We start from the raw sequence: 13,484 nt of genomic DNA on the forward strand, positions 1-13,484 counted from the left end.
CAACTACCAACTCAGAACACAACACCTGCAACACACAGACCACACAGTCAGAGTGTCAAGCAGTCACAGCCCTTAAGGCCAAACACAATGCCAGACACACTAGTCATTGGTGACTCCATAGTCAGACACACTGACGTCCCGCTCACCAGACTGAGTAAGGAGAAGGTCACAGTAAGCTGCCTGTCGGGTGCTAGAATCCGCCACATAACGCATGCACTCAGGTCTCTCAACAGCAGGTACAAGTACGACTCAATCATTGTCCACGCTGGTGTTAACGACCTGAGACGTACCTCCTTGGACTACATGAAAAGAGACATAGAGGAGCTCTCTGATTATGTAGCCCAAGCAGGTATGACCCTGACCTTGAGCAGTATCCTACCTTCACCAAGAATGATGCCACAATACAGAGATAAGATGATCAGCTTTAACAATTGGCTTAAACTCTGGTGTCATTCAAAGGGGATCCAATGTCTGTCTGCCTGGGATGACATGCTGGACAAGCCACGCTGCTCGCAAGGGACGGCTTGCACTTGTCACCCTGGGATTCCGGATCCTGGCAAAGGCTCTTGCCACCACCATAGTGCCTTTTATAGGCAAGGCTCAAATTCTAAACCTACCACCCTAGAACAAAACAAAGAAAAAAAACTAAGGATAATGCTGCTCAATGCCAGAAGTCTCAACCTCAAGATGCATGCACTCGAGGCCCTTCTCAGTATGGAGAACATCGATGTCTGTGCTGTGACAGAAACCTGGTTCAAGGCTCCTGAGAGCACCCCAGCACTATCAGGTTTTACCTCATATCATGCCCGCCCCAAAACCCGGACAATACCAAGAAAGGAGGAGGGGTATCCATATTCATCAAGGACACCCACACCTCAAGATTGGTGGCATCGCACGATGCATCGGAAACCATCCAGGTGCAATTAACCATAGGCAAGATTGCTCTGCAATTTGTAGCATGTTACAGGCCACCCTCGCAAACTCAGGAACCTCATATGGCCTTCCTGAAAACACTGGAGTGGATAAATGTATCTCCAAACACCATCATACTAGGTGACTTCAACTACCCTAATATAGACTGGGAACACTACTCAAGCCCAAACACTCTAGCCCAAAAGTTCCTGGAATTCATAAACTCAAATGCCATGGAACAACTAGTCACCATCCCCACAAGAGGAGAAAACATACTTGATCTCATCATCACGAACATGGGAGCACAATGTTCAATGCCGGAAGTATACCCCTCACTGGTGAGATCTGATCACAAACTAATCTCGCTGGAGGTCCTCATCCCGCCCCCCCCCCAAATGAAAAAGACCACAGTAAAGAACTTCTCGAAAGCTGACTTCACACTTCTAAAGACTAGTGTGGTCTCCTTTAAGGCCCCTGAGCTGGCGGTTAACATTACTCAAACTGCTGAATCACTTACAAATGCCTTCTACCAGCACCTGCAGGGCTGCATGGATCAGGCAATCCCAAGCAAAACAAAGACTCTTTGTACCAAAGGCAAGCATCCAGTCTGGTGGACCCCAGCCATAAACAAACTCTACAACAAAAGGAGAAAGCTACTACAAGATAGAGCAAAATCCTTAAAAGGTAAGACACCGCTGATCACTATAAGTAAAAGCTAAGAGCTCTCATAAAATCATCCAAAGCTAATTTTGAGAAAAAATAGCTAAGGACTCTAAAGACAACCATAAGGCATTCTTTAGCTATGTCAGAAACCTAGGAGGAAACTCCCAGATATGCTCAGAATTAGTTCAAAATGATGTGAAGATTACTGATCCTACAGACATTGCCAACATACTGGCTGACAGGTTCAGTGCAAACTTCTCCCCTCCCCTAAAGGAGAGATATCTATACCAAATGATTGTAGCCCCCAAGCATCTCTAACGCCCAGGTGAGAACTGCTCTCTCCAAGGCAAAGAACACAGCATCCATGGGACCTGATGGTGTCCCCGGCTGTGTGCTCCATGAACTCAACGAGGAATTAAACCCACAGTTAGGACAGCTGTTTAATCTTAGTCTTACCTCCGGATACGCACTCCAGGAGTGGCGCAGCGACTGTGGTCCCACTCCACAAAGGCGGTGCCTCCACCGACCCTGGAAATTACCGTCCCATTAGCTTGACAAGCCTTATCTGCAAAGCCATGGAGAGGATCATAATGGATCTCATAAATAAAGACATAGGGAACTTGCAGACTTTGGATCCAACCCAGTTTGGCTTTGTCAAAGGCAGATCATGCCTTTTAAACTTGGTTGACTTTTGAAACAGTCACCAAGGCCATTGACGAGGAAAGGCAGTCCATACAGCCTACCTAGACCTGGCGAAGGCTTTTGATACAATACCTCACTCGGGTATCATTGAAAAACTCATCAACTTAAATGTAAACCCATACATTACAAGATGGGTTGCAAACTGGCTGAGTGACAGAACCCACAGGGTCAGAGTTGCTGGCGCCATGTCAGACTCAAAGCCTGTCACAAGTGGTGTCCCACAGGGCTCAGTCCTGGGCCCACTCTTGTTTGGCATCTACTTTTCTGAAGTACAAGCAAACACAGGAGGGTTATGGCTGACAAAGTTTGCAGATGACTGCAAACTGGGCACCGTAGTTGAAAACACATCCAACACAGATATCCTTCAGAAGGGTCTCACAGAAACGGATAACTGGTGCCAGAGCCATGGCCTAAAGTTAAATGCCAAGAAATGCATAGTCATACCCTTCGGGAAAAATAAGGTTACCCTAGCTACCATATAGGTGGCAATCCCTGAACACAGAAGAAGTTATTAGGGACCTGAGAACCCAGGTTGACAGTAGCCTTTCATTCGACACTCATATTGCTAAATTAGTTAGGAAGACCTTCTACATTGCCCACCTTATCATGAAGGGATTCACATCTAGATCAAGGGAAGTCATAGTCTCCCTATACTCATCACTCATCAGACCAATGATCGAGTACAATGCCCCATTCGGAATGTATCTGACCCGACACTTGCAGCAGCTGGAGAGGCCACAAAGTTCCTCACCAAAAGGATAAAGGGTCTCAAAAATCTGTCTTATGCTGCCCGACTGAAAGAACTCCAGTTATATTCAGTTGCTTACCGCTTGCTCAGAGGTGACCTATGCCTGACATACAAGGCCATGTCAAACCCAGATTTGATGAACATGCTTCATCTCAAAAAATCTAGATCCCTCAGAGCCACAAGGGCGGGAGACTTAAACCTCGGCACGGTTATTAATAGGACGTGCTGGAGGGATAGATTCATCACCCAAAGACTCCCTATGCTGTGGAACAAAATCCCGGTTTATGTGAGGCAGAGCACCTCGCTGGCCTTGTTCAAGAGGAATCTTGACCAATGGATGGGAGATCGCAGATACACCCCAGGGGTTACCTCAGTGTCACTGCTCGACAGAGGCACAGCAAAATAATGGGCATAGTTTCTCCAAACTAAAGGGGTGGCGTAAGCCACAAAACTATGGGCTAGGCTTATAAATGCCCTCGGGCAGATAGCCTAGTATGAACCTATGAACCTATATCCTCAAAAAATGATACATTCATTACAGCCAGTTTAATTTAATTATTCTGCCTTTTTAACTAGGTCTTTGGACTGTAACTGCACCAAAACAGCTGTCACAGAAGCATTTATCTAATTCACAGGCACATTGAGTCCAGTGGACCTTTACTGTCCAAGTAAAGGAAGTTAGTCTTGTCAGATAACCATCAACAAAAATGAACTAGTAAAAATGCAGCATATTCAAGTTCTGGTCTTTTATAATGGCACACCTGATGTAATCATTAAGCAACTACCTGAAGAGATATACAAATTATCTTATCAAACCTGTTTAGAAGTCTAATTTTCATGTCTGCAGGAACAGACTTCACTGCGATTTTTTTCCTGAAACTATTCTGAGTTCACATTTACAGACAGAGTCAGCTTTTAAAGTAATACTCGTGGCTGTTTTTAGGGTCCAGTTAGCTGTTCTGGGGACTAGTTCTTCAGATCAGTGTTATGACATGTCAAATTAGAAGCATCTTGGCCACAGCCACTCCAGCGGCATAGAAGAATAAAGCCCAGATTATGACCCCGGCTCAATCAGCAGCTTGGGTAACTGATGGAAAGGTAAGGAGAAATGGGCATTATCATGGGTTGGTGTTATCTCAGATGTTGATCTTTAGTACAGACTAGGGATGATGCATAAGAAGGCATGCTTAGAAGGGGGGAGTGAGAACATGGCTAAGCCGTTGCTAAGAAGGGGTGATGCTCCACACATTTTCACTGCACACCCACTCCTCAGGAAAGAGCCATTATGTCCGAAAGGAGAGGAAAATAGTAGTTAGGTCATAAAAAATCCCCCCAGACAGATGGGCCAAGACCCTAGATACCAAAGGTCTACAACTGGCCCCAGTACTACCACAATAGTCCAGGGGGCAATGAGATGACTAGTAGAACCAGCATCGATGGGATACTATGCCAGTACTATGAAAGAAAGGTGGAGGAACAAAAAATAAATAAAGATCTTGATCATCATAAAAATGAGATACAAAAAGAGGCTCTTTCTCCTGCAGCATGCCTTCACAAGTTGTCACTGATTTGAAATCTCACATTCTCTCAGAAATATTCCTACTGAAACTAATCTGACCTGGATAAGAAAATCCTTTGATGAGTAAAAGAAGTGTAATGAAATCTTTTCCTGTTCCTCTTCAAAGATTAGAGTTAGATGATATAACCAAAGGTCTACCTCTTCTCACTGTAACATTATAAGCTACCAGACTGATGAAGGACGGCTCTGTTTGTGCACATTAGTATCCTGAGCAGGAACAGCAATTTGAAACCTTCCCTGATTAAAATTAGAGGAAGCTGCCACATCTTTAAATAAGGAACTACCTAAATTGGTTCAGAGGCAGATGCCTTCTGTAATTCCATAGAATGGTAAAGTACTGTGTTCTCTTGGTAGTTAGAACCTGTGTTATTTCCCTTGCATGTGATGCAGACATTCTCCCCAAAACGTGGTGGCCCTGGTACTATCTTATTGCATCAAGGTAATGCTTTAAACCACTCTGATCTTGGTCAGAAGACAGCAGACATCTGTGCAACTTCCGCTACTTCTGTCCACTAGCCACCACTGAATATTTTTATGAACTTCAATGTCTGTTTAATCAGTGCCACTAGGAGTCTCCTTTGGCTAATGCGGTCAAAAGTGGAAGTTTTTAACCTTTCAGCTTATCGGGATCTATTTTCAGTGAAGGTCCCAATATGCTACAGGCATCTGGCAAACACATGCCTCAATTTTCTGTAAAAGGTAAAGCCTGTACAACTTTAAAATTTGTGAGTGTACTGGTCTTATTAAAATTCCTTCTCTAAAGGCAACTATGTACTCAGAATGAAACGCTTTGGGTGCTACTTGTTTATCTGGGAAGTCAAATTATTACATCAGAAATTTACATTTAAGTTGTTTAAGTTAAAGAAAAATACCAGCATTAACTTTAAATAAAACTTAAATACAAAACAATATTAACTTAAAAAAAACTTCTCTGCAAAAGAAAGATGACAAGATCAAACCAACGTATTAACCATTATGCAGCCAGATAAAGAACAATTTAAGTGATAACAAGAACAGAGATAAACACCTGCTGACACCAATAACAATGCTTAATATTAAGGCATTCTTCTGCTTAAGACCAGCATCATCTTACATGTGAAAGAAGGGTATGATACTTAAAGAAAATTGTATTGTTCTGATTCTCTTGTAGGAGAATACTGCCCAAATGATTCACCTGTAGCTTCTAGACAATATGAGACACACATGCATGGTCTTGTGTTCCTGAACAGTTCATGATTTTTTTTTTAATTTTAGGAAGCAGGGATCAACTCTTGGTGACCCAATACGACAAATTTAGAAAAAAAGATTAATTTTAGCATTAATGTGCACATAATTAGAAGTTATGTACTCACCATAACGTTCCATCTGAGTAGGTGTATTCATTTGTCTGCAACCTGTGGGTTATGGATCCGATATCGGATCCGAACCGGCATGGTTTTCCAGCTATGGATCCAAGCTCTCAGCTCCTCCCCTCACCCATAATGCCCTGCTCTACCCTCATGACCTCAGATCGAGTTTGCCAAAGCAACAACACCCTAAAAAGGGTAACATAGAATATGCAGGAAACTGAAAGGCCAGGGGGATAGGAGGGCGGGATGGTTGCAGACAAATGAATACACCTACTCAGATGGAACGTTATGGTGAGTACATAACTTCTAAATCTGAAGTAGGATATTCATTTGTCTGCAACCTGTGGGACAGAGTCCCCAGCTACCTGAATCTTGGGCGGCCATCATGGAAGGATATTCCGAGCACCGGAGCCAAAGGATGCTCTACCCTAGATGCAAGATCCAACTTATAGTGGGAAATAAACGTATGAGATGAAGCCCACGTGGCTGCTGCACAAATATCATCTAGAGGAATCCTAGCCTTGAAGGCTGCCGAGGTAGATACTGACCGGGTTGAATGGGCATGAACACCCCTTCCTGAAGCTTGATAAGCCAATAAAATGCACTGTGAAATCCAGCGGGACAGAGAAACTTTAGAGATTGGCTTGCCCAAATTGAATTTTGCAAAGGAAATAAACAGCTGGTCGGATTGCCTATGACCAGCTGTCCTGTTCAGATAAAATCTAAGTTGCCTGTGAACATCTAGTGAATGTAGCTTATATTCACCTTTGTTTTCATATTTAGGGAAGAAAACAGGGAGGTTAATGGACTGATTGATGTTTGCTTCAGAAGCGATTTTAGGAAGAAAGGACGGGTTGGTCCTGAGGGAGACACGGTCCGGATGAAATACCAAGTAAGGAGGTTTAGCTGATAATGCTTGAAGTTCAGAAACTCTCTTGGCTGATGTAATGGCTACCAAAAAGGCTGTCTTGTAGGACAAGAATTTGAGATCCACCGTAGCCGCTGGCTCGAAGGAGGGCGGTCAAGGCCTGTAGGACCAGAGAGAGGTCCCAAGGAGGAACTGCTTGTTTTATAGGGGGCCTGAGAAGAAAAGTACCTTTAAGAAAAATTTTACACAATTTGGCTGACATAAGAGGATTAGAGTCATGGCCAATGTGATAGTGAGAAATTGCCGCCAGTTGTACTTTGACTGTGGAACTGCTGGCACCATCGTTAAAGAGAGTGGTTAGAAAGTCAAGCACTAAAGGAAGAGGAACCGTGAAGGGATTCAGGCCTTGCCGCTCCGCCCACAAAGCGTTTCCACTTGCTTCGTAAACCTTTCTAGTGGATGGTTTATGAGCTGCCACCAAAATTGCCTTAACCGGTGATGAAATACCGAGTCCTTATCAAGAGTGGAACTGGAGCAGCCAAGCGGTCAGCTTCAGGTTGTCCAGATTCGGAGGAGGAATGCAGGATGGATGGGATATCAGATCCGGGATGGGATCTAGAATCCAAGGAGGATTCACCGAGTGAGACCTTAGGAAGGGGAACCAGATCTGTCGAGGCCAGAATGGAGCAATGAGAATCATTCTGCAACCCACCCGAGAGGCTTTCTGAAGAACTTGGAGCATCAGAGGCAAGGGTGGATAGGCATACAGAAGACCGGGTGGCCAAGCATGCACCAGAGCGTCTCTTGGGGTACCTCCGGAGGAGGTATTAGAGCGAAAAACTGTCGCACTTGGTGTTTGAGGGAGAAGCAAAAGATCGCATGAAGGGGTTCCCCACCGTGCGAATATGCCCGCTACTTGACAATTGAGAGACCACTCGTAAGGGGTCAGAATGGTGCGACTGAGCTTGTCCGCTAGGATGTTGGACCGACCGAATGTGCCTTGCTATTAGAAAGCGATTGGTGGAGATTGCCCATTCCCAAACTCTCATGGCCTCTCGAGAAAGAGGGTAAGACCTTGTTCCCCTTGCTTGTTGATGTACCAGACAACAGACATGTTGTCCGATTGAATTGCAATTGTTCCCAAGGGAAGAAAGTCCTGAAGTGCTAGCAACGCTAAGAGCACTGCTCTCATCTCTAGAACATTGATATGCAGTAAGGTCTCTGAATCGTTCCACGTGCCTTGGACGGTCCGCCCGCAAAGTGCCCCCACCCGAGGCGGAGGCGTCCGTGGTCACCGTGGCGAGAGGGGAGAAGCACAAAATGGGCGGCCTTGTGGAGATCCGGGAGTGGAGCCACCACAAGAGGGACCGCTTGCAACCCTTGCTGATCGCTATGGGATCATGCATGGGGAGAGCATGGTAAGATCACTGTTCTAAGAGCGTCCTCTGTAGCATGCGCATATTGAGCCTGGCAAGAGGAAGAAGTGCTATAGCCGATGCCATGGACCCTAGAGCCCTCAGGACCAACTCGAACAGAACTTGAATGGAGAATGGCCCGCACCTGGAGCTGCAGATTTAGAACTCTGTCCGCAGTGAGGAAGGCTCGTAAACTCCTTGTGTCTAGCCTGGCCCCTATAAAATCTAAGAGCTGTGTGGGCCAGGTTGGATTTCTTTGTATTTATTGTGATGCCCAGAAAGGGAGCAAGATGGAGAAAGGAGTCTCGCCAATAGAAGTAGATGCCTTGTTGGGGAAGCCAGTCGTCCAGGTAGGGAAAGACCTGCACCCCTGAAGCCTCAGGTGGGCCGCTACCACTGCTAATACTTTGGTGAACACCCTGGGGCTGTGGTGAGACCAAAGGGAAGGACCAGTGACTGGCTCCCAGCCGAAGCGGAGAAACCTCCTGGGCGCCTGTCCATCAGGATGTGGTAGTCTCCTTGAGGTCTATCGAGCACATCCAGTGATTTTCTCCCAGAAGGGGAGAATAGATTGCAGAGTGACCATTCGAATTTTTCTTTGGGACTGCCAGATTCAAGAGAGAGGTCTAGGATTGGTCTTAGTTCCCCGTCTTTTGGCACTAAAAAGAATCTGGAGTAGAACCCTGATCCGATCTGGTCTGGGGAGCGGGCTGGATGGCTCCTTTTAGCAGATGGCCAATTTCTGCCCCTCCCGTTGACCGGGTGGGACGTCTGGGAGGGACTTCAACTTTGGAAGGTGAAGGAAAGGAATGCGATATCCTCTGGATATGATTTGGAGAACCCAGCGGTCCGATGTTATGGACTCCCATGCCGCTAGGTGCCAACGCCCCGACTGCCTCCAGAGTAGAGCAGTCGGGCAACCCTCAGGGTTGCTGTGAACCCGTTCAGAGAAAGGTTCCCTGGACCCGAAGTTTCTGGGAGCCCTCTGCCTCTAGGGGCGTCCTCCCTGTCCTCCTCTGCCACGGAAGGACTGGTTGTCCGGAGCAGGCTGGGACTGCTGTGACTTCGGAACCACATCTTCTTCTGACCCTTTTGGTTCCTAGAATAGGGCCTCTGGGGTGCAGAGAACGGCAGACAGCGTCTTCCGTCCTTTCGCTCTGGGTCAACGCGGTCTTGCCAAACAGAGCAGAACCATCAAAGGCGAGCGGCGCTTTGAAGGGCTCAGAAAGACGGAGCCAGGCCTGGCGTCTAGTGACCAGTCCTGTCCCGCAGCTCTAGCGCCTTCCGTTGCATGGGAGAGTAGCCGATAGAAGTATTTGTAACTGACCTAAGAGTGGCCATACGGGTGGAGTGCAGAACTCTGTCCTCCTCCGAAATGGACTCGGGAATGCAGCGTATTCCTTAATAAGATCTCGCTGCATCCTAATGACATGTGCCAAATAGTTCAGCGCCCTTACCGAGAAGGTGAACTGAACATCCGCTTCCCCAAGCGGTCCATCATCCGAGACTCCTTGCTCGGTGGGTGGACTGAGGGACTCTCCTGAGCCAGTTCCCTCTTTGTGGCCGCCGTCAACATGGCATCTACAGGAGGCCCCTTACTCCAATGGGCCCGGTCGGATGGCGGACTAAGGATCCTATCCGGTCTCTTGGGAATTGGCTCCACGGTGTCCGGTTCCTTCCACGCCTGGTGGTAATAAGGTCCACCAGGGGTCGGCAGGGGACACCCAAGAGGTAGACGGGCCCGCTTCAAATGCCTCCAAGAACACGGACTCGTCCGAGGAAGACTTGGGGCAGACCACCCCTTATACGGAGTATTTCCATGATGTCTCCAAAGGAGACATCCTCGGGGTGACCGTCCCTTCCTCCAAGTCCGTGTCTTCTGTGAGACTGGGAGTCAATGTGCCTCCTTCTGAGCTATGCGAGGGACCTCCTCTGGGGGCTGTCAGAGGAGTAGCAGCAATTTGCTCCATAGGAGCAACTTGGGGCACAAGCGGGCTGTCCCAGGGGCCGGATGGTGGAAGCCTGGCCCAGTGCAGAGGGAGCGGGACGGAGCCGAACAAGTGCCGGGGTCCGGAGACCCTCAACAGAGCCCTCTCCACTACATCAAAAGGAGCCGACCTCGACCAAAGGATCCGACAATCGGCTCCCCTCGGATCCGAAGAGTGGACGGAGCCCGGATCCGAAGGGACAGTGCGCTCCGACACAGACGGCGCCGAAGGAGCACTGATCCCCGGATCAGAGGCTCGGATCCAGGCTCGAGGTCGGATCCGGCGACTCGAGGGCAGGGTCGGATCCGGTACCAAGTACTATCGGCGCCGACCCACCCCGGCTCGGCTGCTCGGCTCCAGCTGCTCCGAACCCGGATAGCGGGTCGGAGAAGGAGCAATAGGCTTAAAAGGGTGTTGAGCTCCCCAGAGGGGAGGCAAGAGCACTCCCATCTGCATCTGGGCCTGGATGAACCTTCTCATCATCCGGTCCAGATCAGCATCAGAAAGGCTATATGTAGATCTCGACGAGGCTACCGAGGTAGGCCTGGAGTGCCTCCTCGATAGCCTCTCTCCTCCTCCTCAGGACCCGGTGAAAAGCACACAGGGTTGGCTGGCGGGGCGAAACAGAGGTCTCGGCCCGCTTGTGGTGCTTCTCCTCCGGTCCTTTCTAGCATCCCTCTCCTCTCCAGAAGCGGGAGGTTGAGTCCCAGGAGCAGGAGGGGTGCCACAGGGGAACAACCGTAGCCACAGTTGTTCCCGAAGGAACGGAGGCGGAGCCGAGTCTGGCGGTAAAGACCCGCCAAGACAAGCTTGGACCTCCGCTCCTCAGTGCCCTGGGGTTGAACCCTGCACAAATGGAACAACCAGATGTGAGGTGTTCAACGAGACACTTAACAGTGTGGCCATCAGCGGTGAGCTTATGGCCACACTCGAGGAAATAGATTTAGGCTGATCAGCCATAATCTATAAAGCTACTAAAAGTAACTTAAACAAAAAGACACACAGGCCCAACACACACAAAAAATTACTTTATTTAACTCAAAATAAAACTATCAAAGAGGGAAACCTAAACTTTCACACAGAAATACACAAAAAGTTTAAATTTTCTGTTTTAACAGGTAATAAATAACCACTTAGCTGAGAGCTATGAATACAAATCCAGTCACCAGCGCGGCAAACGAGATCTGAGGTCATGAGGGTAGAGCAGGGCATTATGGGTGAGGGGAGGAGCTGAGAGCTTGGATCCATAGCTGGAAAACCATGCCGGTTCGGATCCGATATCGGATCCATAACCCACAGGTTGCAGACAAATGAATATCCTACTTCAGATATATAATTCAACCACATTTCCATGTTCTCCAATAATTACATACTTTGATGTATGGAGAAGACTTCATAGAAGAAAAAATAACAATAAAAATGATGAAATAACACAAGACTGACTATTTCATACACTGAACTTGCTGTCTCACGACAGATCAAATATTGAAAGGAAGTCCATCACTTGTACGAGCCAAAGTTATTTCTGCCACAACAGGTTTATGTGGCTCAACACTTAGGATGGGGACTAATAAATGCATAGCCATCTTACTATAAAATTTGGGCTGCAAACATTTTTGAAGGGAGGCAATTTACCTAAGCCTTCACAGTGCTAACAAATTATACATTAGTCAGTTATAAAACCATTCACATAATTTTAACAAAGTGCAGTTCAAAAAACTGAAATATCTAGAATACAATACATTCAGACAGCAAAACATGTACATCAAATGCCAATTACTGGCCTTTTTGAATTCCATTTAAATCCACAGATATACAGGCAGATTTCATCCAGGACCCACAAGGTAAGTTTCCTCTCAAATCGCTGCTTCATACTTCCTGAAGGCCATCAATCTCCTAGCAGCACAAAACCTTAATATGCCCTGATGTCTTGCTACCAGTATGAGGTATCAGGAGTTACATTCTAGTGAAAATTCATCTGATGCACTTAAGTATCACTCAACAGTATGAAAGGGTATCTTATCTGGCCTCACTTTGCTTGGTGCAAACAGTTCATAGAAATGTAGCTTTACTTCTTTGTTCCTGCTGTTATGTGTGTTGACTGTTGTTCTTTTGAAGGAATGATCTTCAAGTTAAATGGTATAAAGTAGTGAAGCATGGAGATAACATGGTTCAGTTCCACAGTATATTCTTTAGCTATTCTTTCTGTAGTCCACTCTTTTGGGGAACGCTTGTGGTTGTCCAGCAGAGTAACAGCTTCAAGTACAGACAGCTTTCCCTTTGGGATGCTCTTCACTCCCAAAGTCCCAAAAGGATCACCGTGAAGTACAGATTTTGGAAGTCTGTGTTCCTCCTTTCCAACATTTTTTTCTTTTTGTACCTTGAAAGGGAAAAAGAGGAAAAGACCATTATACAACAGAACTTGTATGCGTTTCTATGTGCACAATGTAATAAAAAAAATCTGAAGCAGTACGATACCTTGTAAATGTTAAGAAGCTGAAGGTAAGAAAACTTTTTCATCTGCACTGGGATTTCATAAAAACCCTTTTGGCCCATTTTAACACTGCTGGATTCAAACAACCTACCAATCTAGTTGCACAATATACAGAACACAGGATCAACTGCAAGCACCACAGAGGAAGGAAGGAAATACTAAAAAACGGCCTCCTTTAATACCTGCTGCATGTCCTCAAAAAAAGGTACCTAAAACGTACAAAACCTCTATCATACAGGCAGTCAAAGTTGAAAGCTGGGATCTTGCCAAATAAACCCCTATGCAGTGTGAAAGTTTGTGGTAATTACCCTTGGCCACTTTCAAAAGAAGTAAGAAAGTAAAGTACAGTTGTGTAAAATCTTACCATAACAGTAGATACCACTCTCTTTATTGTTGAAGTATTCTTCATAGAAAGAAAGAATGTCCCACCCATAGCAGCCGGATACTTGGCCAGTATGAAAAAGCCTAAAAAATATATTGTATTTGCTGTACGTCACATTTATGCTTCCTGTTAAATAGGACATAAAAGGAATATACTGACACAACTACCTAGAAATGAATTGTTCTTTAAGACAGCAGTCACTATAAGACAAAGGAATCCATGCACATCCAGGAGGAAAAATGCAGAACAAACAAGAGGGGGTTGGAGGGTGGGAGCAAGTACTGCAAATAGGAGGAGGACATCTACTGTTCTAGTAAAATGTCCTTCTATATCATTGTTGCAGCATTCTTCATAGAAGGAAGAGTAAAAAAGCTCAAGCAAAAG

The 13,484-nt window shown here is 46.3% G+C and overlaps 1 protein-coding gene across 1 annotated transcript in view; it reads right to left on the bottom strand.

Annotated features, from left to right (window-relative positions):
* Nucleotides 1-11,481: 11,481 nt before the first annotated feature.
* The window catches only part of NDUFAF4 (NADH:ubiquinone oxidoreductase complex assembly factor 4), a 163,478-nt gene continuing 161,475 nt past the window's right edge, over nt 11,482-13,484 (bottom strand). Inside the window, exon 3 of the mRNA XM_044065698.1 lies at nt 11,482-12,604. Coding sequence (XP_043921633.1) covers nt 12,293-12,604 — 312 coding nt within the window. The 3' untranslated portion in view covers nt 11,482-12,292. The remainder of the gene's footprint in view (nt 12,605-13,484) is intronic.

The sequence above is a fragment of the Protopterus annectens genome, chromosome 1.part0, assembly GCF_019279795.1.
Source record: "Protopterus annectens isolate FY-2018-M chromosome 1.part0, PAN1.0, whole genome shotgun sequence".
Taxonomy (NCBI): Eukaryota; Metazoa; Chordata; order Ceratodontiformes; family Protopteridae; genus Protopterus; species Protopterus annectens.